This window comes from Anolis carolinensis, chromosome 2 (assembly GCF_035594765.1).
Source record: "Anolis carolinensis isolate JA03-04 chromosome 2, rAnoCar3.1.pri, whole genome shotgun sequence".
NCBI classification, from domain to species: Eukaryota; Metazoa; Chordata; class Lepidosauria; order Squamata; family Dactyloidae; genus Anolis; species Anolis carolinensis.
In genome coordinates this window covers 212,770,238-212,797,811 of record NC_085842.1, presented here as the reverse complement: position 1 = coordinate 212,797,811, position 27,574 = coordinate 212,770,238, and the positions used below count along the sequence as shown (strand labels likewise).

General features: G+C 41.2%; 1 protein-coding gene across 1 annotated transcript in view; it reads right to left on the bottom strand.

The window, feature by feature from the left end:
• The window catches only part of LOC100566195 (transient receptor potential cation channel subfamily V member 6), a 132,412-nt gene that overhangs the window by 40,951 nt on the left and 63,887 nt on the right, over window positions 1-27,574 (bottom strand). Inside the window, exons 2-4 of the mRNA XM_008120809.3 lie at window positions 5,925-6,022; window positions 4,564-4,686; window positions 1,786-1,926 (exon numbers count right to left, since the gene is read on the bottom strand). Coding sequence (XP_008119016.1) covers window positions 1,786-1,926; window positions 4,564-4,686; window positions 5,925-6,022 — 362 coding nt within the window. The remainder of the gene's footprint in view (window positions 1-1,785; window positions 1,927-4,563; window positions 4,687-5,924; window positions 6,023-27,574) is intronic.

Sequence of the window (27,574 nt, the reverse complement as noted above, 5' to 3'; positions counted from 1 at the left end):
TTCCAAGTTGTGTGGCTGTGTTCCAGAAGTATTCTCTCCTGACGTTTCATTCACATCTATGGCAGGCATCCTCAGAGGTTGTGAGGTCTGTAGGAAACTAGGCAAGTGGGGTTTATATATCTGTGGAAGATCCAGGGTGGGAGAAAGAACTCTTGTCTGCCTGAGGCAAGTGTGAATGTTGCAATTGGCCATGTTGATTAGCACTGAATGGCCTTGCAGCTTCAAAGCCTGACTGCTTTCTGCCAGGGGAAATCCTTTGTTGGGAGGTGTTAGCTGGCCCTAATTGTTTCATGCCTGGAATTCCCCTGTTTTTTGAGTGTTTCTCTTTTATTTATTTTCATGGTTTCCTCCTTTCTGTTGAAATTGTCCACACTCAAAAAAACAGGGGATTCCAGACAAGAAACAATCAGGGCTAGCTAACACCTCCCAACAAAGGATCCTCCCAGGCAGGAAGCAGCCAGGCTTTGAAGCTGCAAGGCCATTAAATGCTAATCAAGGTGGCCAATTGCAACATTCACACTTTTCTCAAACAGACAAGAGTTTTTTTTTTCTTTCTCTCACCCTGGACCTTCCACAGATATATAAACCCCACTTGCCTAGCTTCCAACAGACCTCACAACCTGTGAGCATGCCTGTCATAGATGTGGGTGAAACATCAGGAGAGAATACTTCTGGAACACAGCCACACAACTTGGAAAACTTACAGCAACCTAGGAATTCTGGCCATGAAAGCCTTCAACAACACTTCTTCTGCCTTATCTGCCACAGACAGGATGCCACAACAGAGCCACTAGAGCAGTGGTTCTCAACCTGTGGTTCTCCAGATGTTTTGGCCTTCAACTTCCAGAAATCCTAACAACTGGTAAACTGTGGATCGGATTTCTGGAAGTTGTACGCCAAAACACTTGGGGACCCACAGGTTGAGAACCACTGCACTGGAGAGAGATCAGAAGGGACTTTGATTTCTGTCATAGTCTCCCAGCTTCTTGAACATGGTCATACAGCCTGGAAAACTCACAGCAACCCAGTAGAAGAAATGTTTCTCCTTCCATTAGTCTTTGCCTTGCCACCACTGCTGCTGTTCTTCCATGTGCCTGGAGGGCTTGTTCTCAAAACATAGTGGGCTGTAAAGTTTCCACTCCCTTTGGTACATGGTTGATCGTGTAATTCTAATCTGGACGGGGCTAATTCGAACTCTGCCACGTTCTGCTTCACTGGCTGAAGGGAGGAGGAACAGCCATGCCAGAGGTGGTTGCCTTCAACCACCCACCATTGCTGTTGTTCCTTAATGCACCAGGGAGGCATGTTCCTGAAGTTGAAAAATTGATCTAGTAGTTTTTTGTGCAAAAAAATAAAATAAAACTAAACTTATATACAAGTATAAATACAATCCCCAGGCTACAACTCTGTAACCCCAGGTTGAACTCCTTGTTTAAGGCACTTGATGCAAAAGACAGGGAGAGTCCCTGTACAGTGCCAATACAGCTGTTTAAATACAGATGAGGAAAGTTACACCTGGTGGAATCCCTTCTTGACACAGCTATTTTCAAATGATACACGAAAACTTTATTCTCCTTCACATCTGCTCCCTCAAGGCCTGTTTATACATCTTTATGCACGTGAGGGTATTTGTGTGACATTTGGGTTAAGACCCTCTTGGATGTTGTAATACTGCAAACAAGGGGAGGGGAGGTGGATGATATGATGGATGATCTATGCTGAAACATTCCCTCCATACACAAAAGAAGGGTGTGAGAAGCAGACTTATCTAGACCGTAGACATACCAAAATAGATGAGATTGTCACTCCTGGGCCTGAAGACATATCCAGTGGCTCGTGGTCCATTAATGTCTGCCCCTTTCTCCAGCAAAACTTTCACCAGGCTCACATTTTTGTTCACCACAGCTATGTGAAGAGCTGTCTCTCCTGAAATATAAAAATATGTGTTATCATGGCATTGGGTAGGTTGCAGCAGGTTTTTCCTGTCAATATCTGGGGATGGCTTCATTATGGGAAGGAGGTGGACTTGCATTGGACATCCCACAGCATCATATGATAGGGACAGTCACCAAGAGTGGACATCTTACATCTATGCTGGTTTGCCATCTCCATACTATAAATCCTTAATTGCCATTAAAATGAATAGCTCAGATTCTCATCCAAGAAGTCCAAGGCTATGGAGATTGTCTTTTGCTTGTTTAACAAAACATCTTAAATATTTCTGGTAGCATTTCTGAGAGATGCATCAGTTGAACTAGGGAGGCTTTATTTAAAATTATCTATGTGGCCCCTATGTGGCATTAAAACATAGTCTCACCCCTTCATATATAGAATGAAGATAATGAGAATTGGCAAAGTATGAAGAATTGGGACTAGAAGGATACCGCTACTACTGTTTCTCTATTCCAATAGTCATGGCAGCCAACTCAGGCTTTGCAAAAGGATTGCCCTCTCCCAGTGGTTCTCAACCTGGGGTCCCCAGATGTTTTTGGCCTACAACTCCCAGAAATCCCAGTTACCCAGTTTAGGATTTTTGGGAGTTGAAGGCCAAAAACATCTGGGGACCTCAGGTTGAGAACCACTGCCCTTTGCAGTTTTAGGGGCTACGAAAGTGATATTTATTTATTTATTTATTTATAGTATTTATATTCCACCCTTCTCACCCCCAAGGGGACTCAGGGCGGATCACATTATATACATACAGGGCAAACATTCAATGCCCATATACACATAGAACCGAGACAGAGACAGACACAGAGGCAATTTAACCTTCTTCTGAAGGGATGTTCGATTCTAGCCACAGGGGGGAGCAGCTGCTTCATCATCCACTGTGATGGCACTTCCTCATCCAATGTCGTAAATTAGTTAAATTTGCCTCTCCACTTTATAAGTGGTACCTTATTTCCTACTTGATAGATGCAACTATCTTTTGGATTGTTAGGTCAGCAATGAGCAGGGGCTATTTTTTATTTTATTTTATTTTTTAATTGATGGGTGCCCACCCCGCCACGGGCTGGCCTCGAACTCATGACCTTATGGTCAGAGTGATTTATTGCAGTAGGCTGCTCACCAGCCTGCGCCACAGCCCGGCCCCTTTTTGGGTGCACTTGCCTACTGTTGTTCCATCACCAACTCAACAGTCAGACCAGCCATTGAGCTGCTCCTACAGTGCTCAAACAGCTACTGCTACTGCTACACCCAAGCAAAACTTGCTGCCAGATGGTGGAGAGGGTCACCACAAGCTGTGGCATGGCTCGGCCATTATAAGTCCCTCAGTCATGTCACCCAACACACCACAGGAAAATAGAGACATAACTGTTTTTTTCCATTATACTCCTGCAGCATGCTAAAGGGGAAATGACTTAAAAATTTTTTTGCCTCTTTCTTCTTGTTCTCTGGGAGTAAGCTCTATAACCCAGCAAGAAAGTATGGGAAACTGCGAGGCTTGACAAATCCAAGGCTGGAATTAAAATTGCTGGAAGAAACATTAACAACCTTAGATATGCATATGATACCGCTCTGATGGCTGAAAGTGAGGAGCAGCTGAGCGCTTATAACCAAGGTGAAGGAAGAAAGTGCAAAAGCTGGGTTGCAGTTAAACATCAAGAAAACCAAGATTATGACAACCAGGCTGATCAATAGCTGGCAAACAGAGGGAGAAAATGTGGAGACAGACTGTGTATTTCTAGGTGCGAAGATTACCGCAGATGCAGACTACAACCAGGAAGAAGACATGTACTTCTTGGGAGGAGAGCAATGGCCAATCTCGAAAAAATAGTGGAGACATCACACTGGCAACGCAGGTCTGTATAGTTAAAGTATTGATATTCCCCATAGTAACCTATGGATGCAAGAGCTGGACCATAAGGAAGGCTGAACGAAGAAAGATAGATGCTTTTGAACTGTGGTGTTAGAGGAAAATTTTGATAGTGTCTTGGACCGCAAGAAGATCAAACCAGTCCATCCTCCAGGAAATAAAGCCCGTCTACTCACTGGAGGGAAGGATATGAGAGGCAAAGATGTACTTTGACCACATAATGAGAAGCCAGGAAAGTTTGGAGAAGACAATGATGCTGGGGAAAATGGAAGGAAAAAGGAAGAGGGGTCTGACCAAGGGCAAAGTGGATGGATGGCATCCTTCAAGTGACTGGCTTGACCTTGAATGAGCTGGGGATGGCAACGGCTGACTGGGAGCTCTGGCATGGGCTGGTCCATGAGGTCACAAAGAGTCAGAAGCAACTGAACAAATAAACAACAAACAATAGCAACATTTGAAAGATCATTCCAGCATGATTGGTTTGAAGGAGACCCCAGCTGTCATTAATCTGCTCCACTCACAACAGTGGGCTGTCATTAACCTGCTCCACTTTGATGCCACTGCCTACTCAACCCACTTGGATTCACGGTGTCCCTTTCTCCTGCCTCCTCAGATTCGAGGTCTATTTTGTGGAATTAAAGGGAACTTGGATATTTCATTCACTATTATTTTGTTCAGATTGGTAAACACTACTGCAGAATTAGTAATGTCATAATCACCAATAGCAACGTTGCCACCCTCCTTACCCTTGTAGAGCTCTGACGTCATAGTCTCATCCACAAGTTCTGGAGCGGTCTCCAACAGCAGCTGGGCAACTTCCAGGCTGTTGTGTAAGGCAGCCACATGAAGAGCTGTCTCCCCAACAGCACCTAAGGAGAGCACCAGGTACAGAAAAGAAGCCAAGTATAATTTTGCTGATCCAGTGAAAGTCCTCACAGAAACTTTGAGAGCAGCACAGTATGACACCTGTACCTGTGGGGTGGTTACTTGTGGTTTCACCTACTCTCACCTGACACATTATGTCCTATTTATGAATTTTCTAGGTCCTCCAAGTGAGACTATGGTTTGCTGCCATTAAGCTATCTTAGAGCAGTGATTCCCAAAATGGGCGCTACCTGGTGGGCGCTGCAGCAATCCAGGGGAGCGGTGATGGCCACAGGTACATATATCTTTCTGTTTAATTGCTATTAAAATTTTAAAAAAATTAATTTCCAGGGCGCTGAGTAATATTTTTTCTGGAAAGGGGGCGGTAGGCCAAATAAGTTTGGGAACCTATGCCTTAGAGGATCTCAAAAAAGTTTTAGGTTATCCAAAATGACTCTATGGTAACTTTGGGTGGACTAAATTTATTTCAATAGGTTTGCTATTACAGTAGAGTTGCACTTATCCAACATAAATGGGCCGGCAGAATGTTGGATGAGTGAATATGTTGGATAATAAGGAGGGATTCAGGAAAAGCCTATTAAACATCAAATTACATTATGATTTTACAAATTAAGCACCAAAACATCATGTTTTACAACAAATTGACAGAAAAAGTAGTTCAATACATGGTAACATGATGTAGTAATTACTGTATTTATGAATTTAGCACCAAAACATCGCAATGTATTGAAAACATTGGCTACAAAAACATTGACTACTAAAAGGCAAACTGTGTTGGATAATACAGAACGTTGGATAAGTGAAGGTTGGATAAGTGAGACTCTACTGTAGCTCTTCCATTCAATGACATAGTCATACTGCAGAATTGTAGCAGTCTGACACGGCTTTAACTGTCGTGATTGAGGGTGCTTCTATGCTGCCATATTATGTAGTGTGGAGTCACATTAGTCTGTGTGGCTGATGCGAGTTAATCCGAGGTAGGCCACATGTGGTTCTCAATGCTGTGACAGTGAATATGTCTTCTTAGTCCTTGAGACACTAACTACGAGTTTTGGATTAGAAGCACTTACAAGGCTCTTAGGCTTCCTGTCCTGTCCTGCCTTCAGCTCAAGAACACATTTCACCCTCCTTATAATTGTCATCCTTTTTATTATTCTCCTTAGCATCACTGTGTTTTCTCCAAGGAAGCAACATGACTGCCTTGAGAAGGATGGATCAATACCTCTCTCATGAAGATCACAGCTGTGGCTGGCAAGCAGCTTTTGGATGGTTGAGACATCATTTTCCCTTGCAGCCAAAAGTAGGGGAGATTCCCAGATCCTGAAAGAGCCAGAAAGGAAGGGAATATTAACAAATACATAATATTTACAGTAGTTACAATCTACATCATTCAGTTTTGATTTAGTTATTTTATTGGATGTTTATGTAGAGTGATTTTCTACATAAAGTCAGAAACGTCGTATTTCAAAATCAGGAAAACAACTTGGAAATGTTCAGATGCAGAAAGTGGCTTCCACTTCCAACAGTCTATATGATCAATTATACAGTGCCATGTTTTAATTTTTTATGATGTTTGTATTTTTATATTAAAAATATTCAATTTACATGAACTGATGCATTCCTGAAAAAATATGTATTTTTGCATTGAATTTTTTAAAAAATATAACCTGCTTTGAGTCTCCTAAGTACTGGAATGTAATTATCCCTAATCTTTTTTTATACTGGTTTTAAACCACTTCATTGGATGTGTTGCAATAGCAGATTCCCAGATCAGTTTAGCATTTACACCTTATTTAATTCTTTTGGTTATTTAATATTCAATGTTAATTTTACTTAAGTGATATTTGTCTTTACTGTTTTAATGAAGCACAAACACTATGTAAAATAATGCTACGTATTTTTGACATTAATATAGAAATCTGAAATATATACAGAATATACTGAAATATGGAGCCCCGATGGCTAAGTGTGTTAAAGCACTGAGCTGCTGAACTTGTGGACCGAAAGGAATGAGCGCCCGCTGTTAGCTCCAGCTCCTGCCAACCTAGCAGTTCGAAAACATGCCAATGTGAGTAGATCAATAGGTACCGCTCCGGCGGGAAGGTAACGGCTCTCCTTGCAGTCATGCCGGCCACATGACCTTGGAGGTGTCTATGGACAACGCTGGCTCTTTGGCTTAGAAATGGAGATGAGCACCAACCCCCAGAGTCAGGCATGACTGGACTTAACGTCAGGGGAAACCTTTACCTTTTTTATACTGAAATATATTACAATGTATTATTATTTTATTATGACACAGCAAACAAGATAGATATGCTGGATTTCATATCACAAAATCACAAGTCGAACACTTCCCAAGTGTCTAGGACTGTGTGATGTATTTTTGGATGATGTACGCAGATCCCAGCAGGGTGGCCTTTTGCAGTATTATTATTATTATTATTATTATTATTATTAATAATAATAATAATTTTGTACATGTGATTTCTTTTCTCAAAGTGCAAAGAACCTCATGGTTGGCCTCCTTTTCAACCTTTTTTCATTGAGGATGAGAATGTTTGTGAGTATCCGACACCTTCCTACTCTTTCATCATCGGTTTCACAATGCCATCATGATGGCTCTGAAAGTATAACTTCTGCTACCCAGAATAAGAGACAGAAAGAAAGGTACAATGCATCTCTCACCATTATAGCATCCTTCCTTCTGATTTGATGGAACTTTGCCAATGAAAGCTGTGCCAGCCTGGAAGATAGAAAGGAGGCCACCAACCAGCAGGAGTGAGCAGATGTCTCCGCTCCTTTGCAATATTGTTCCCTGGCTGACAGTGCCTTGCCTCCCACTCTACCTGCTTTTTAGACTCTGTTTTCAATTTGCTAGCTCCCATTTTGTGCCCCTTCTTACCTTTTCTGGTACAGAATGGAGATGTATACAAGCACATTTTTAAATGATGAATGGGCTACACTATGTTTATGCAATTGTGCAATAAGACAATGATGCTTTTAGTACTGTGATGTGATACATTCTGATCCCCAAATCTCTCCAAGAATTTGTTCTCTCCAGAAGGGAAGAGCAGTTTGACAGTGAAATATGTTGCCTTGGAGTGTGGTGGAGTCTACTTCTCTGGAGGTTTTCAAGCAGAGGTTGGATAGCCATCTGTTGGGAATGCTTTGATTGTGCTTGTAATATTTTGCATTGTAATTGTGTGTGTGTGTGTGTGTGTGGTTGTGATTCTGTGGTTTTTATCGTTTCAGATTTCTGTATTACAGTAGAGTCTCACTTATCCAACACTCGCTTATCCAACGTTCTGGATTATCCAACGCATATTTGTAGTCAATGTTTTCAATACATCATGATATTTTGGTATTAAATTCGTAAATACAGTAATTACTACATAGCATTACTGCGTATTGAACTACTTTTTCTGTCAAATTTGTTGTATAACATGAAGTTTTGGTGATTAATTTGTAAAATCATAACCTAATTTGATGTTTAATAGGCTTTTCCTGAATCCCTCCTTATTATCCAACATATTCGCTTATCCAACGTTCTGCCGGCCCGTTTATGTTGGATAATTGAGACTCTACTGTATCTATATGTGGCACTGCTCTATCTTGTTGGCCACCCCGAGTCCCTTTGGGGAGATGGTGGTGGGATAGAAATAAATTTATTATCATCATTATTATTATTCCTGCATGGAAGGGGGTTGGTCTGGAAGGCCCCTGGGGTGTCTTCCAACTCTAGAACTTTATGATTTTATGAAAACATGAACATTCGGTATAAATAAGGGCAAAATGAACAATGCTGAAAGCAAATATTCTAAGTTGCTGTGAGTTTTCCAAGCTGTATGGCCATGTTCCAGAAGCATTCTCTTCTGATGTTTCACCCACATCTATGGCAGGCATCCTCAGAGGTTGTGGGGCATATTGGAAACCAGGTCAGTGAAGTTTATATATCTGTGGAAGGTACAGGGTGCAAGAAAGAACTCTTGTCTGTTGGAGGCAAGTGTGAATGTTGCAATTGATCACTTTGAATAGCATTGAAAAGCTTTGCAGCTTCAAAGCCTGGCCGATTCCTGCCTGGGAAAACCCTTTGTTGGGAGGTGTTAGCTGGCCTTGATTGTTTCATGTCTGGAATTCCCCTGTTTTCAAAGTGTTGTTCTTTATTTGCTGTTCTGATTTTAGAGTTTTTTAGTACTGGTAGCCAGATTTTGTTCATTTTCATGGTTTCCTCCTTTCTGTTGAAATTGTCCACATGACGGTGGATTTCAATCGCTTCTCTGTGTAGTCTGACATGATAGTTGTTAGAGTGGTCCAGCATTTCTGTGTTCTCAAATAATATACTGTATCCAGGTTGGTTCATCAGGTGGTCTGCTATGGCTGACTTCTCTGGTTGGATTAGTCTGCAGTGCCTTTCATGATCCTTGTTTCGTGTTTGGGCAATGCTATGTTTGGTGGTCCCTAGGTCCACAGCTTCATGGTATACGGAAGACTCCTGCAGAGGAAGAATCCCTCTTGTCGTTTGCTGAATGTAGCATTTGCTGGATTTTCTTGGTGGGTCTGCAAATAGTTTGTAGGTTGTGTTTCTTCATCAGCTTCCCTATGCGTTCAGTGGTTTCCTTGATGTATGGTAATAGGTCTTTTCCTCTGGGTGGATCTTTGTCTTTACTCTCATGGCTTGTTCTTGGCCTTGCAGCTCTTTTGATGTCTGCAGTGGAGTCTCCATTGGCCTGCAGAGCCCAGTTTAGTTGGTTCAGTTCACCTTGGACAAGGTGGGGTTCACAGATTCTTTTGCATGGTCTGCAAAGGCTTTAATTGTACTTCTTTTCTGGGTGATGGTTGGAGGTTTTTATAGGTATCTATCCGTATCTATTTGTTCCGGCCCCCAAAGGCCCTCAGTCTTCAACAACACATCAAATATTCTGACTTTTCCCAATTCATAATCCATCAACTGCCATAAGGCCATGTGTCATATTGTGATGTTTCATTTCATGTAAACATCACAGTTTTGTTTTTTGAATATGAGGATTTGGCAGAAAGGCACTGAGGTTTGTTGGTCCACAGTCGGTGTGATGAAAGGAAAACATATGTCATATGACTCCAACATAGAGAAAAAATATAGCACAGACAAAAAGGTTTCTGTGTGGTGCTATAATAGGTAGGATCAGTTAGGAAAAGAACCATTGTTTATATGTAACAGTGGCTAATTCACAGCATCATACCTATGGCTTCTGTGCCTGTTTCTTACATAGTTCAGCATCTTCTATAAATGAAATGTTGGGCAAGAGCTCTCTTTCCCCATATACAGTGATATCTCGAGGTAAGAGTTTAATTAATTCCGTGACCAAGCTCTTAACTCAAAACACTCATATCTCAAAGCAAATTGTCCCACTGAAATGCATTGAAATGCTATTAATCCGTTCCAGCCCTTGAAGGCCCCCAGCCCATTTTTATATGTTTTTAAATAAGAAAATGTACTTTATAAATAACAAATAATGTTATTTATTACACATGGAACAAAATCAACTTTGAAATGATAGATGCACAAAGTTGTGGCAAGGAAGCACAAAGCACAAAGTGAAGAGGCAGAAGTATCATTTTCTTCGTATCGTACTCATTCCAGCCTCCCTCCCTCTCTTGCTCCCCCTCTCTCTCTTCAGGAAGCCAAACATACCAGGAATAAAAACCACACAAAATCAGCTAACCCAAAGTTTCTCAAAGTGGACAAAAGCAAAGCAGACAGCAATTTCCCACAGCAGACAAGAGCCTGAGGCATCCTTAAAGCCCTAAATCCCTGTACTTGGGAGCTAACACTCCCTCTGCAGCTAACTCTTTTTTAAAGTAATTATTATTGATTACAAACTATTTATAATATTTTAAAAGAAATAAAAAAAGGGATATAATAGGATATAAGGGTATAGGGTTTCTTGTTTAAGTGCACTAACAGTAATATTAATACTACAAAAATTGAATTAGATTTTTAAAAAGGACAAACAAACAAACAAACTACTAAACAATTGTATTTCTATTATCTAAGGAATTGGAGAAGGAAAGGGTTTAGTCTAAAAGGGGAAGGAGAAAGAGAACAATAGTAGGATAAAAGAAAAATAGAAAAAAAAAGACTTCCAATCCTCTCCACTGTGGTCTTAATTGTTCTTTCTTTTAGCATTTCTTTCCCCTCTTCTGTATCTTTCTGGGTGACAATTTTCACTTAATTTTCAATAAGATTCAATATTTTCAGTAAGGTTCAATTAGCAATTTTATTTTTTCATGTTTCATATAGTTTCTTATTGGTGTCCAATCTGTTGTATTCTTATATCCATCTAAAGATTTGTTTAATAATTGTGTTAGTTTATCCACATTACATCAATAATTTTCAATATCCATTCTTCTTTTGTAGGTATATCTTTTGTTCGCCAGTGTCGGGCATATGTTATTCTGGCTGCTGTTATTAAATAATTGAATAGTTAGTTATTATTTTTATCCATTTCTGTATCTAAGATTCCCAGTAGGAAGCATTCTGGTTTTATCTGCACCTTTATGTCTAACATCTTCTGAATTCTTTCATGTATTACTTTCCAAACTTCTTTAGCTGTTTTAAAAGTCCACCACATATGAAAGAAAGAGCTTACATGTTCCTCACATTTCCAAGATTTGTCATACAGGTTAGGAAAGCATTTTGCTAATTTCTGTGGAGTTATGTACCATTGGTGCTAACTGTTAACTCTCTTATGACATAATCTGCTCTTATGACAAAGTAGAGCCTAGGCTGAGAGATAGCTCTTAACTCAAAACACTCTTAAGTTGGGATGCTCCTAAGTAGAGATTCCATTGTACATTATGCATATTCAACAACTGACATTTCTGCTATTTCTGCTCACTTCTCACCTGCCAACATTTAAACCTGTATACGTATGACCCAGCAACAACACCACACAAGCTAGGAGAGGCTAAAGCAGTGTGCTTTTTCCTGATCTTACAGGAAATGGCAATATCCTGCCTCCTCCTCTCTGCTAAGATAATTCAGTGCAAACTATTTTTGCACTTTAAGCTCAGTTTTCAGCAACTGAAGGAAACTAGGCTGAAAAGAATAAGCTGGAGAGAAAAGATATTTTAAATGCAGTTTTACAAGTGGAAAAGATTATCAATCGAGATGGTCTCTCACAGACTGAGGTTGTTGGAGGGTATGATGTATTGCTCAGCAGTATTTATTTACATATTAATTATATTTCTAGAACTCCAGATCTCAGGCTGCTGTGACAAAAACAAAGTATAACAACTGAAATGTAAAACAACAAGGAGCCATTTAAATATTCTAAACTATATTAAAGATCATCATCATATCATAAGCAAAAACTTGTGACTGAGTATGACTGTCTTCCAAATGTAGAGTCTTGATGGTGGATCTGTAAGTGACTGTGGAGACCTATTCTGGATCCACATGGTCTTTCACAATGAGGACATAAATTTCCAGATGGAAGGCAATTTGCTTTTGATTACCCTTTCCAGTGGCGAAGTGTGTTAAAGCACTGAGCTGCTGAACTTGTGGACCCAAAGGTCCCAGGTTCAAATTCCGGGAGCGGAATGAGCGCCCACTGTTAGCCCCAGCTCCTGCCAACCTAGCAGTTCGAAAACATGCAAATGTGAGTAGATCAGTAGGTACCGCTCCGGTGGGAAGGTAACGGCGCTCCATGCAGTCATGCTGGCCACATGACCTTGGAGGTGTCTACGGACAACGCCAGCTCTTCGGCTTAAAAATGGAGATGAGCACCAACCCCCAGAGTCAGACATGACTGGACTTAACGTCAGGGGAAACCTTTACCTTTATTACTTCCTCTTAGCACGTTTTTCCTTTTCACCCTTTACTTGTGCCTCTTCAAAATCCATAGAACTGTTGAAGGTAACAATTATTTTTACAATTAATGCCTCGAATGTTCATCCTATTTCTGGGTATTTTTGACCTGCTAATTTCAAATGGCACCAGTTTCCCACTATTACCTCTAACCTTTGAGATACAGAACATAAGCTGTATCTGCTATGTCTTCATCTCTCACCCATACAGAATCATGATAATCATACTTAAGGAATTAGAACTGATGTGGTCTATCTAATGCAATTTTTTGAATCAGCACGCCAAATAACCCCAGGAACAGGCCTAAAAACCAAGACACCAAGACAATTGCTTTTTTGGCCAGGCTGTGTAATTTATAGAATCATAGAATAGTAGAGTTGGAAGAGACCTCATGGGCCATCCAGTCCAACCCCCTGCCAAGAAGCAGGAAATCACATTCATAGCATAGACTAAAGCAGTTTGAATTGTGCACAGATTTGAGCAACTTCATTAGAACTCAGGGACTCTGTTGAAAAGTAATGTTTTGTTATCAAAAATTAGACTCCAAAAATATGAACTCCAGAGTTGGTGGCTCTATTGGGACAGATAATAAGATAGTTGATTTCTCCCTTTATTGTAAGCTAACCTTCGATGAGTACTTCCCTGGAATGTTGTCTAACCTTTCCCCACACCCCGCACCTGAGGGGATAGCCACACATTTAGCATAATCCCTTTATAATACCTTGGAAAAGTCACAGGGAAACCATAATTGGTCTCTTGGAAGAGCCAAATGGGTTGTCATATTATCTGATTTTTTTCCTGGGAATATAGAATGATAGAATGATAGAATCGTAGAGTTGGAAGAGACCTCATGGGCCATCTGGTCCAACCCCCTGCCAAAAAGCAGGAAAATCGCATTCAAAGCACCCCCGACAGATGGCCATCCAGCCTCTGTTTAAAAGCCTCCAAAGAAGGAGCCTCCACCACACTCCGGCGCAGAGAGTTCCACTGCTGAACAGCTCTCACAGGAAGTTCTTCCGTTTGCTCATCTGTACTGTTGTGCGAGACCCTCTTCTGTGAGGTCTCCATTGTATATGCCAACACCCTGAACACCTTTTTGTTTATCCAGTCGGCGCCCGTTATTCAAGCCCAGAACTGGGATATCAAGACTCATTAACTTGACCAGCTGTATTCTTTCCAATCTTGCCCTTCTCCTGGGTGGATCAATAAATGAACACAGATCTTCAAAATAATCCAATGACAATTTATTAAATTTCCCACCATGACTGCAGTCAACCAGCAATGAAGGGCCAACCAGGGAGTGGATCCTACCCAGACACATTTTGGAGGAACTAGCATAGCAATGTGCCTTTGTTTTGAAGAGCTGTCAAAGTGCTATAAATATTTGTGTATATGTTTACACTGGGGGCCCTTCCACACAGCCATATAAGACAGAATATCAAGGCAGAAAATCCCACAATATAGCTTTGAATTGGGTTATCTGAATACACATTACCATATATTCCAACTCAAAGCAGAAAATGTGCGATTTTATTCAGCTCTGTGGAAGAGGCCTGACTTATGTCAGTCTTTGGGAGTGAAGACTCCACTGACATCCTCCTTGGTCAAGCAGAATAAATGCCTCTGATTTTGTCTTCAACCCGTCTGTATCTTATTCGATCATTTGGGTGCTAAGAACTCTGGGCCCTGAACCTGTGATTTTAGCAGAGCTGAAATCACAGAACAATTTCACCTGGTTCCAGAGAGAAGCCAACATGGGTGCCCAATAGGTTTTCAAGGACGGAATATTCCATAACCAGGTTGACCCAGCAAAGAAGATGCTTGTCTGTTCTTACAAATTTGTTTCTTCCATGCGGGAACACAGAGGAAGACCCCTGTGAAAGATTTCAATCCTCAAACAGTTGTATAAGCTCAGGGATGGTCTTTCAAGTACGCAATGTCCAGAAGGCAAGAGCAAGAATGGAGAAAAGAGAAGGAGGCTCTGCAGGATTGACACTTGAACAGACACAAAGACAGGGCATCAGAGTAAATTAAATTCATTTAATAGTGACTAAACAGTTTCACCAAAGGGTTGCTGCGAATTATTCGGGCTGTATGGCCAAGTTCCAGAAGTATTATCTTCTGACATTTTGCCTGCATATTTGGCACAACCTCAGAGGTTGTGAAGTCTGTTTGGAAACTAGGCAATTGGGGTTTATATATCTGTGAAATGTCCAGAGTGGGAGAAAGAATGCCGGTCTGTTTGAGGCAAGTGTGAATGCTGCAATTAGCCACCTTGATTAGCATTGAATAGCCTTGCAGCTTCAAAGCCTGGCTGCTTCCTGCCTGGGGGAATCCTTCATTGGGAGGTGTTGGCGGGCCCTGACTGTTTCCTGTCTGGAATTCCTCTGTCTTATGAGTGTTGTTCCGGCCATGAAAGCCTTTGACAACACAGTTTCACCAAAGTATGTTCTCCAAATGCACCATGCATCTATCTAAATGGGTACAGAACTGTAACATTTGGAGTAAGAGAATTTTAACCCCGAATAAAATTAAAGGACATCTGGCAAATATAATCAAGATGCCAATCAGTCCTTTCAGAAACAATTACAAAACGGAGACACGTATTTGGTTGCCTTATTGTTTATAGGTCAAGAGGGAAAATCACTTCCCCAGACCATACCTTCAAGAACTTCACAGATGAAAATTCCCATAGAGATTTTTTTGGTGGCAAAGGGCCAACCTACCATTTTCTTGGGAGTGTGGGAATTGCTAAAGAATGTCAAGACTGAAAGCTCAGCAGGGATCAACTCCTATATTCACACCAGGGCAGGGATTACCTCAATTAAGGGAAACAAAACCTGTCTGAAGGAGACAAGCCCACCAGAAGGAGGAGGAGGAGGAAAAAAGACAGGTTACAGTGCAAGTGCCACATCGTGCTTATTTTTAATTTGAAAACCTGGGCCCAACTCCAGTAATTGCTCAGCAACAAAATTTCAGGCTGAGACCAAAGTTGAGGCAAATTTTTAAACTAAATGGAAGCAGATGACCAATTCCTTGTCTGGGGACATATAGGGAAGGAGTATAAAACACTTGCTGTACCTGGTGAGAAATGTTGTCTTTTATGGGTTTTGACGATTGAGAATGAGAACCATGAAACTGCAGAGAGAGGTGCAGCTTCTATTTTCACATGAATACATGCAACCATCACTCGCAAGCCAAACAGGGACTTTCCATATACATGGAATTGGAATCCGAAGACCATCTCCAGGAGACAGGTGTTACCAAACTCCAAACCAGAGAAATCAGGGGAAAGCAGAGAGAAGATGGAGAAAAACGCAGAAAGAACATGGGATGGCTGGCCATCCCAGAATACAGGGTATGGAACGGGAGTAGGGAACAAGGTGAGACAGTTCCCACGCTTTTCTCCCACCCGTCTGATGAAGTTCTTGGACTCTGCAAATATTATTTACTTTATTTGGTGACACTTAGACTATGCTGGGGTGAGCTATTCACCCTGCACCTATCATCCTGATTTTCTCAGAATAAACACGGGGTCATCTATTAGTAAAGGTAAAAGGTATTCCCCTGACATTAAGTCCAGTTGTGTCCGACTCTGGGCATTGGTGCTCATCTCTATTTCTAAACTGAAGAGCCAGAGTTGTCCATAGACACTTCCAAGGTCATTTGGCCGGCATGACTGCATGGAACGCCGTTACCTTCCCACCGGAGTGGTACCTATTGATCTACTCACATTTGCATGTTTTCGAACTGCTAGGTTGGCAGAAGCTGGGGCTAACAACGGGTGCTCACTCCGCTCCCCAGATATGAACCTGAGACCTTTTGGTCCACAAGTTCAGCAACTCAGTGCTTTAATATGCTGCGCCACCAGAGGCTCTGTGGTACATCTATACTATACACTTTTAAGTATTATGGATCAATGCTACAGAATCCTAGGATTTGTAGTTTGGTGAGGGACCAGCCTTCTTTGACAAAGAAGGCTACAACTTCCAGGATTCCATAGCATTGAGCCGTGGCAATTGAAGTGGTGCATTCATTGCACATCATTGAATCATAACAGGCAAACAGAGTCTGTGTTTTTGTAGCTGAAATCCACAGAAGAAGCTGGGATCACAGTCTCAAGATGCTCAAATATTTTGTTTTTGTGTTGATTTTAAAATCCCAACAAGTTTAGCTCTCCACTTCATCTTAAGGCTTTCTTCTGGAGTAATTTTCACTTGTCTCATTTGAGAGCTGCTGGACCAGAAATGTCTGGACTGATTCAAAATAGTCGTGTTTAGGCTAGAGGCAATAAAGGTAAAGGTTTTCCCATGACATGAAGTCCAATCGTGTCCGGCTCGGGGGGATTTCTAAGCCGAAGAGCCAGCATTGTCCAAAGACACCTCCAAGCTGATGTGGCTGGCATGACTGTATGGAGCACTGTTACTTTCCCGCCGGAACGGTACCTATTAATCTACTCACATTTGCATGTTTTCAAACTGCTAGGTTGGCAGGAGCTGGGGCTAACAGTGGGAGCTCACCCTGCTCCCTGGATTCAAACTTTTTGGTCAGCAGGTTCAGCAGCTCAGTGGTTTAACCCATTGTGCAAATGGGGGCTTATACCACTGTAATAATGATTTTTATGTAATATAATGTTATGTATTTAAATATACCGTCTTTTGAAGAAAGCCTTAAGAGTACACACAACTAGAACATGTTGATCTTAACAAAACAATCTTTTTCAAGCATCTTGAGACACGTCTCCAGTTTCTTACTTGGAATCCATTGCTTGCTCTATAGTTTTGGCTGATATGAAATTCTATGCGTGAATACTGGATCAGACCCAACTCCTTTCATATTAAAAAAAGCACCCACAGAACACACACATTAATTCATTCCCTGGGGGAAATGTTTGTATAACGTTTTTGAAGCAAAGTATTTCTTATTTCCAAATTGCATCATAAAATTAATCTATAATAAAGCATAGTGACAAACCAGAAGAGAATCACCCTGTGTAGTATATAGGAAAATAATTTACAAGGCTAGAAAGACCTATAAAGCATCTTTGTATATGAAAGTAATTATTTATTTGGAAGATGGATTCTGGAAAGCTGTTGATGGGAAATGCTATTTGCATATGTATTACACTAGATTTAAAGGCAGAGCTATCATGTGTGCTTACGAAATCTCTCCCCACCCATAGCAATAGATTTCAAATTAACCGATGAGTGCAGCAATCTTGGCAGCACAATTGTTCAAAGCCTCCAAGCTATTGCTTGGATGAGCAATATTTTGCTCTCTGAAAAACATTCAATCCCTGATGGAGGTTTGATCAAAAGATGGTAAGTGAATAATATAGTCAGAAAGCCAGATGGTCAAGCTTTTGTTTAATGAATATCTTTTATGGGTTTGAAGACATGGTATGGAACTGTAAGGATTTATTTATTTATCGTGTCAGAAGCAAATTGAAAATACATTTAAATACATTACAGTTAAAATGTATTTAAAGACACAAAGTTAAAAACTTGGCATTATACTAGATTTCCTTTGACCAGAAGTTGGTGTCACTGTGAGAAGATCCTCCTTTGTGCATGTAGCAGGGCTCAGGTTGCATTGCAGTAAGTGGTCTGTGGTTTGCTCTTCTTCACACTCACATGTCGTGGACTTCACTTTGTAGCCTCCTAAGATTGGCTCTGCATCTCATGGTGTCAGAGCTCAGTCTGTTCAGCACCTTCCAAATTGCCCAGTCTTCTGTGTGCCCAGGGGGGAGTTTCTCATCTGGTATAAGCCACGGAATGAGGTTCCGGTTTTAGCCTGTCACTTTTGGACTCTCGCTTGCTGAAGTGTTCCTGAGAGTATCTCTGTGGATCTTAGGAAGCTGTTTCTTGATTTAAGGTGTTGGCATGCTGGATGATATCCAAACAGAGGATGGGCCAGAGATGTCAATGCCTTGGTCCTTTCATTACAGGCTGCTACTTCCCATTGGGTGTCAGGCAGTGCAATACCTGCTAAATAGTATAATTTCTCTAGTGGTGTAGGGCGTAGACATCCTGTGACAATGTGGCATGTCTCATTAAGGACCACATCCACTGTTTTAATGTGGTGAGATGTATTTCACACCGGGCATATGTATCCAGCAGCAGAGTCGCAAAGCCCAAGGGCAGATGTCTTCACTTTATCTGGTTATGATCCCCAGGTTGTGCCAGTCAGCTTTCGTATGATATTATTTCTAGCGCCTACTTTTTGCTTGATATTCAAGTAGTGCTTCTTATAAGTCAGAGCATGGCCCATAGTAATTCCCAAGTATTCTGATATGCTGCAATGCTCCAGTGGGATTCCTTCCCAGGTAATCTTTAGAGCCCGAGATGGAATGAAAAAGGATGATGATCCATACTGATTTGGAATCACCAGTCAAAATATTTAACTTCAGCCACTTATTCATAGTTCAGAACTTGCACTGCGGTCACCTATGGGGGCCGGGCTGTGGCGCAGGTTGGTGAGCAGCCTGTTGCAATAAATCACTCTGACCATGAGGTCATGAGTTCGAGGCCAGCCTGTGGCGGGGTGAGCACCCATCAATTAAAAAAAATAGCCCCTGCTCGTTGCTGACCTAGCAACCCGAAAGATAGTTGCATCTATCAAGTAGGAAATAAGGTACCACTTATAAAGTGGGGAGGCAAATTTAACTAATTTACGACGTTGGAATGAGGAAGTGCCGTCACAGTGGGTGATGAAGCAGCTGCTCCCCCCTGTGGCCAGAATTGAACATCCCCTCAGGAGAAGGTTAAATTGCTTCTACGTCTGTCTCTGTCTTGGTTCTATGTGTATATGGCCATTGAATGTTTGCCCTATATGTATATAATGTGATTTGCCCTGAGTCCCCTTCGGGGTGAGAAGGGCGGAATATAAATACTGTAAATAATAAATAAATAAATAAATAAATAAATACATGTGAAAACTATGAATTTTCTGCCAGAAACAAAACTTCTCAAATAGGACATCTCTGACAGAGTGAACAATGACCCAAGCTTCCTTTCTCCCTTGGCCAATTCCACCTGGTTTCAATTTAAACAAATATCTGGCATTCACACTTTACTTGTGTGCAAGAATAACATGAACACAATATTGTTCATGGCAAGTATCAATTTTGCTCAAGCTATAAAGCCACCATGATCAAGTTTTCCCAGAAAATACTTCTTAGAAAACTTGTATGAGGACTAAGCACACCAAAATACCTAGGAGTTACTCTGGACCGTGCTCTGACTTACAAGAAGCACTGCTTGAATATCAAGAAAAATAACATCACACGAAAGCTGGCTGGTACAACCTGAGGAGCACAACCAGATACAGTGAAGACATCTGCCCTTGCGCTTTGCTACTCTACTGCTGAGTTCACATGTCTGGTGTTAAAACAGCAGCATCATCACAGGATATCTACACCCTACACCGCTAAAGAAATTATTCTGTTTAGCCAGTATTGCACCACCTGGCACCCGTCAGGAAGTAGCAACCTGTAATAAAGGACCGAGGCATTGCTATCTCTGGCCCATCCTCTGTTCAGGTATCAGTCAACAAGCCAATGCTTTAAATCAAGAAATAGCTTCCTAAGATCTATAGATACCCACAGGAACACCTCAGCAAGCAAGAGTCCAAAAGTAGCAGGCTAAAACCCAGAATCTCAATCAGTGGCTGAGACCAGAAGAGAAACTTTGCCCGGGCACACATAAGACTGGGTGACTTGGAAGGCGCTCAACATACTGTGCTCTGACACCACAAGATGCAGAGCCAATTTTAAGAAATTGGGCTATAAAGAGGAATCCACGACATGAAAGTGCATTTATTATAATGCAGTTGGAGCCCTGCTACATGCACAATGGAGGACCTTCTTACAGCGACACCAGAGACACTCGAAGTGGCCAGCTTCTGGTCAAAGGAAATTTTGTATAATGACAAGTTTTTAACTTTTTTGTGGTTTTCCTAAACATTATAACTGTATTCTCAATTCGCTTCTGACACTATAAATAAATACTAAGTTCTGACTTATTTCAGATCTCTGCTGCCACCATCTGGTTGTATGTTGCTTGAGTTGCCAGCAAGTATCCTGCTGAGCTGCCTGCTGAGCCCGCATTTGTGATTTTGTACATGAAATCCAAGCAAAATGTTTTTTCAGGCGGAGTGAGATCCCACTACTGAGAAGCAAGAAACACATACAAAGTACAGTCATAAAAAATTAACAATAGCATAACAATGAATTAATAATAGCAAAATATAGGAAAAGACTACAGTCAGCAGTGGCGATGCAGAAAGGCACCTCTCTGCTGCCTTAACTCTCTGCAATTCAGCCACATGAAGTTATGTTTATGTCGGCTTACTTCCTATACTGGAACCATACAACATTATATCAAACATCTCCAGAGACACAACTCCCATTTGCTTTTAGAGGCTGTAATTCATATTAATGTCTTTCACCTTTAGCAACCACAGGCGACTTCTATCTCATCAGAGTGGCGCATTTCCACCAGGAGTGAGCCTCAACTTTCAGGGAACTCTCCATGGTACTGAACCTATGGGGTGGGACTGAGATTCAGCAATTCACACTAATGTAGCAAACCTGTTTGGGGGGCTGAGGTTCAGCAATTCACACTAATTCACATTAATGTAGATTCATTATTGACTTATGAGAGCCACCAGCCACCATTGTTCACCTTCAGCTGGCAATTAACCTCAGATTCTAATTATGCGCAAGGAGACGGCAATAAAAGTTGCCTTTTTATAAGTTACACAGCCTAAACACCTACACATTTAATTATAACCTGCAGAGCACCTGCCCAATAAAACCTCTGCTAATAATTATGTGCCTCTAACTCCCAACCTTATGTTCTTTCTGATGCATGTGAAGATTAAATATCTTCTGATGCTCATTTTTTTTAACTTCTTCCTTCATGAAGTTATTTTTTTTGTTAAGGCAAATGGTTTCTTCCTCAGATGGCACATCTGTGTACCCACCAGAGTCATAAAGATGTCCAGCCACAGCTAGGAATACTCTATAGTTCCATGGCTGTCTGGCAGCCAGTAGAGCTGAACTAGTTTTGGCTCTGTTGGACTGTCTGGACTTCATCTTGCTGCATCTGAAGGATGGAGAAGACCAGTGTAGATGCCCTTAGGACTGGTCTGGAGTACAGTGTTACCTCACTTATTGCTGGGGTTAGGTTCCAGGACTACCCGCAATAAGTGAAAATCCACAAGTAGGGACGCTATATTTATTTTAATATTTATACATTATTGTAGTAGTTATACACTATTTTAAGTCTTTATCAACCAATTGTGTGTTCATAAATCGCCTCCTTCTCCTCCCATTGCTACTTGGGCTCCTTTTTTCTCCCTTTGGCTTCTCCTTCCTCCCTTCCTTAGGTTGTAAATTGCAATTTTTTATTATTTATAATAGTCTTTTAGAATTTATTGAAAAACCGTGAAACAGCGAATCTGCAAAAAGTGAACTGTGAAGTAGTGAGGGAACACTGTACTTACTTAAACGATCCCTCGTTGTCTGAGTATGATGGTCTTCCAAATGTAGGGTTCTGGCAGTGGATACCTAGGTGACTGTAGAGCCCTATTCTTGACCCGCATGTTCTTCCACAGTGAGAACATTGGTTTCAAAGTGGAAGGCAGTCCCAGTTAGGGTTGGCTTGATGTACCTTCCTCTTGGCACATTTCTCCCTTTAACGCTCCATTCATGCCTCTTCAAATACCACAGCACTGCTGGTCACAGCTGACGTCCAGTTAGAGTGCTCAAGGTCCAGGGCTTCCCAGTTCTCAGTATCTATGCCACAGTTTTTAAGGCTGGCTTGAAGTCCATCTTTAAGTCTCTTTTCCTGACACCAACATTCTGTTTTCCATTCTTGAGTTAGGAGTAGAGGATCTGCTTTGGGAGACCGTGATCGGGCATTCGGACAACATGGCCAGTCCAGGGGAGTTGATGGCGTAGGAGCATCGCTTCAATGCTAGTGGTCTTTGCTTCTTCCAGCACGCTGACATTTGTTAGCGTGCTACTCTAGACCACCCTTGGATAATAGGGCATGTGTAGATGTGCCCTGCATCTCTCAGGGGGTTTCTGCCCACCATTAATGAAATCTTTACTGTAGATACAGAGAGGCATCTAAATCTAGGGGCCAAGGGATAAGGAAAGAACTCTTTCCAGATAAAGTTTTGAACCTGGAAAACTGGTATTTGGTAAGCAGAACTATTGTTCTAAGGGACCACTGTAAAGATTGGAAAATTTAGGAGAGACAAGATTTGCATCTTTCTAGATCTTATTACTTTCTATCTCACACCCAGAGCTAATAGATCTGCTTTGTACATGAGGTTTTAACATCATTCAGAAATGCAGCTGAAGAAGTGGGGTTTATATCCCAAAAAAGTTGGTGCTAGAATAAAACTCAGCTAGTCTTAAAAGTTCTGTCACATTCCCTCACCCTTCCCTCCCTCTTTTTTATGCTGCAAGATACTAACACACTACAAACTAATGCCTATGGGCAGATGCAGCCCTCCTAGGTAATTTACCCAACCTGACTCTAAACTTTAGACTTAGGGTTGCCCTAAGTCTGAAACAACTTGAAGGCACACAACAACAACAACAACAACAACAACAACAACAACAACAACAAGAACAACAACAACAACAAGAACAGTTCTAATTAACTTGACTCTCACATCAGCCAAAAGAAGGCCCACACTTCCCATTGAAATACTGGTAAGTTTATGTTGGTTCAAATTGTTCTTCATTTTAAATATTGTACTCTTTCATTATTTTTTTTTGCACTATAAATAAGATATGCGCAGTGTGCATAGGAATTCGTTCTTGTTTTTTTCAAACTATAGTCCGGCCCCTTGACAGTTTGAGAGATCGTGAACTGGCCTTAGACTCATAGAATCATGGAGTTGGAAGAGACCTCATGGGCCATCCAGTCCAACCCCCTGCCAAGAAGCAGGAAAATCACATTCAAACCACCACTGACAGATGGCCATCCAGCCTCTGCTTAAAAGCCTCCAAAGAAAGAGCCTCCACCACAGTCCTGGGCAGAGAGTTCCAGTGCTGAACAGCTCTCACAGTGAGGAAGTTCTTCCTAATGTTCAGGTGGAATCTCCTTTCCCATAGTTTGAAGCCATTGTTCCATGTCCTAGTCTCCAGAGCGGCAGAAAACAAGCTTGCTCCCTCCTCCCTATGACTTCTCCTGCTTAAAAAGTTTGACGACCCCTGACCTAGAGTGTCACTTGTCCAGAAAGGGACTTAAATTCAGGCATCATAGGTAGTATCATTACCACCCAACCCCAACTGACAATTGTCCCCCTTATATAGCACAGGGTCTTTTCTGTTATTTAGGTCTCTGTGGCACCAAACACAGAAACAAAGGCGAGAGAGAGGGAGAGATGAAGGAAGAATGGACAACTAGGGGTGGAAAGGTTACTTTTAAGAAGTAACCATTACAATAGTTAATAACATAGTGCAGTAGAGTCTCGCTTAACCAACCTTTGCTTATCCAACATTCTGTATTATCCAACGCAATCTGCCTTTTAGTAGTCAATGTTTTTGTAGTAAATGTTGCAATGTTTTGGTGCTAAATTTGTAAATACAGTAATTACTACATAACGTTACTGTGTATTGAACTGCTTTTTCTGGCAATTTGTTGTAAAACATGATGTTTTGGTGCTTAATTTGTAAAATCATAATGGAATTTTATGTTTAATAGGCTTTTCCTTAATCCCTCCTTATTATCCAACATTTTCACTTATCCAATGTTCTGCCTGCCTGTTTATATTGGATAAGCAAGACTCTATTGTAAATATTTTTTAAAGCTAACTTTAGAAACCAGCTGGGAAATCATTACTTTTTACATGAGTGAAGTGACTTTTATCCCCAGTCATTATGTTACTGTTGAAATGTGGCACTACTAAATTTTAACAACGTCAGGAGAGAAAGCTTCTGGAACATGACCATACAGCCTGAAAAACTCACAGCAACCCAATTTTAACATGGTTCCCAAGTTCTTTGTGCACATGCCAATGCAAGACATGAACATACATCACTACTTTGGTTCCTGTGCTATGTGCTGAGCAAGCAGACCCCCTTCTTCACCACAATAAGATATGTGCAGCGTATGCATAGGAATTCATTTTTTCAAATTATATCCTCCCACCTCCCCACATACACACACAGTCTGAGGGACTGTGAACTGGTCCATGTCTTAAAATATTTGAAGACCCCCGGCACTACATCTTTGAAAATCCTAGTTAGCAATTTCTCCAAATGTCCATAGCCATTTCATAAAAGGCAATAAAAAAACTATAGAAATAAAAATGAGCATAGGCACAAATGCCTTGTATTTTCTTTTCAATTTCTTACCCCCACCTCCAGATTATCTGATGATCAAAACCTTACCCACACACCTTGTTCACTTTCTTCACTTGAATGACTTGAAATAATTCCACCTGCACAATCAGGTATTTCTCCAGCCAGAACATTATCTCTCTCAACCAGCTCACTAGAAAATGTGGCTGGAATTCACAACACTCAGTTTATCCATCAAGCAAATCAATAGAAACCTGCGACTACATGCCTCACCCTGCATCTTTCAAATTGTTACACTCATAGCAGAAATAAAGAGTTTCCAATTTCAAGCAGATACAAATTTTAACTGTGGAATTGTATTATTATAATGCTGGACTGACAGAGTTATATGCTTTTATATTTATATGTTTTCAACCAAGGCTGTTTACTTTCTTTTAATTGTATGTTTTATATGTTTGCATGTTATACTGTACATGGCATTGAGCGTTGGCTGTTAAAGTGCAGGCGTAAACCCCATATTGGCTGTAAACTACTCTGGCTCTTCTGTGCCATAGCTTCAGCTTAGCTGAAGAAACAAAAAACCCTGTGACAGGTGGACTCATGCAGGGAAGTAACCTGCCAGCCACCTGCAGCACACAAGGAGATAACCTCCTCTTTTACTGAGATTGTCCGGAAACAAGCAAGTTGTTATTTATTGAAAGGTCAGTGAACAGCAGAGACTTTAGGTAGCTGACACTGTTTTGTCTGTTTGGCATTACATCAGAGAAATCTTGAGAAAGCAGAAGTTGTGTTTGTTAAAGGGAGGGTTTAAAGATGTAAAGATTTAAAAGGAAGGTTGTAGGAAGGAGGAGGAGATATAGAAGAGAGAAGAGGAGGAGGGTGTGAGAGAGAAAATGTGTCTGTGGTAAAGGGGAAATACTCATTATGGTGCGGAAGTATTGCAATTTTGAAATATATATGTAACAGAGAGAAGGCAGGCACATAGACTGCCTTTGCAGAGAGGGTTGTTCCAGTCTAACATGTAAAACACCTGAGATTAGGAGAGAGTGGATTAAGAATGGTAGAATGGGAAGAAACTCAGTGTTGCAGACTGCCATTTTTCTCTTTTGGAACCTAGCAAAACTTTTTTTTTGTTTGGAAACACTAAATTTTGGCACTATGGCCTGACCCAAAGCAAGTCAGAGTTCAAGCAAAAATGAAGGCCACAGAAGACATTCTATATTCAGTCTAAGACAGATGCTGTTGGACTTCAGCTCCTACCATTCCTAGACAGTGGAGCCAAATGCAAGGAGGTGCAGGCCAACAACATTTGAAAAGTCAATCTTTGGTTTTAAGGTGTATGTTGCATATCTCAGGATACCAAATTGACAGTTCAGACTAGTCTGGTTTGAAGACAAAGATCCATAAGAGCAGCAAGAGCTCTGATATTGCCTTTCAACATCTGGCACCTGGAAAGCAAGTCACTAATGGTGTGAAAGAATTAGCCGTCTATAGAGACATTGCCCGGGGAATGCCTGGATGTGTTACCATACTGCTAGGAGGCTTCTTTCAAGACCCCCCAGAAGTGACTTGCAGTATGTTCTCAAGTCACTTCTGGCACAATAAAAAAAAAAACTTGGAGAGTGCACTGGTGTTTTCTTATTTAGATCTGTGAGTTTGGCAGAAAGTACTCACTGCTTTAGATGACCTTCTAGCTCACCTTTCATAAGGCCAAGTAACCTCTTGACCAGTGGTTCTCAACCTGTGAGTCCCGAGGTGTTTTGGCCTACAACTCCCAGAAATCCCAGCCAGTTTACCAGCTGTTAAGAATTCTGGGAGTTGAAGGCCAAAACATCTGGGGACCCACAGATTGAGAACCACTGCTCTAGAACCTTCCTTAATTAGGATCAACCGAATACTAAGCAAATAATACAGTAGCTCGGACTTGGGCTAATTAACCAGTTCTAGGAGAATCATAGGGAAAACTCACACCCAATAAGTGGAATTAAGTACCTGCTGTGGCAACTTGGGTATGACTCAAAAAAGCAGAACAACATACATTCAGAGTGGATCACTCGAAGTAAGATTAGCTGCCAATTCATAGTGACAAATCAAAGCATAGATAGGTCAGTGAAAAAAACAAGGGCACTTTAAAAATTAAGTATGATGTTTATAACCTAACTATTATAGTTACAATTTTATTTCATAAAATAAGAACAGATATGAAGCACTAACCCTTCCTCGCAGATTCTGGTCTTCTCCATTAATGGATTGGCAGAACTCCCAAATCAAGAGGACCCAGACTATGAGTGGAGAGCACACTCTTCTCTGTACCTGCACATATGGATACTGCTGCCACTTTTGTATTCTAGCTGGCTGTTAAACTCAAGCAACGCTCCCCCTTCCCAGATAGAAAAGCAAGGAATGGTATGAAACTGGGAGATTACAGTTTTGCCATCACCGTTCTAACAGCTGTAGAACTAATAATCAGATCTGCTTTGTACTATAATCACACAAGAGAAATCTGATAATTGCCGAAAGGATTACTCTGACAAATATTCAAAAGCTAAATTGGTGATCCATTCCAATACACTTGCTCAACGTGCAATTTTACAATAAGAGGACTTCATGTAACCAGAGCACTTAATGCAGTAATTCTCAACCTGTGGGTCCCCAGGTGTTATGGATTACAACTCCCAGCCAGTTTATCAGCTGTTAG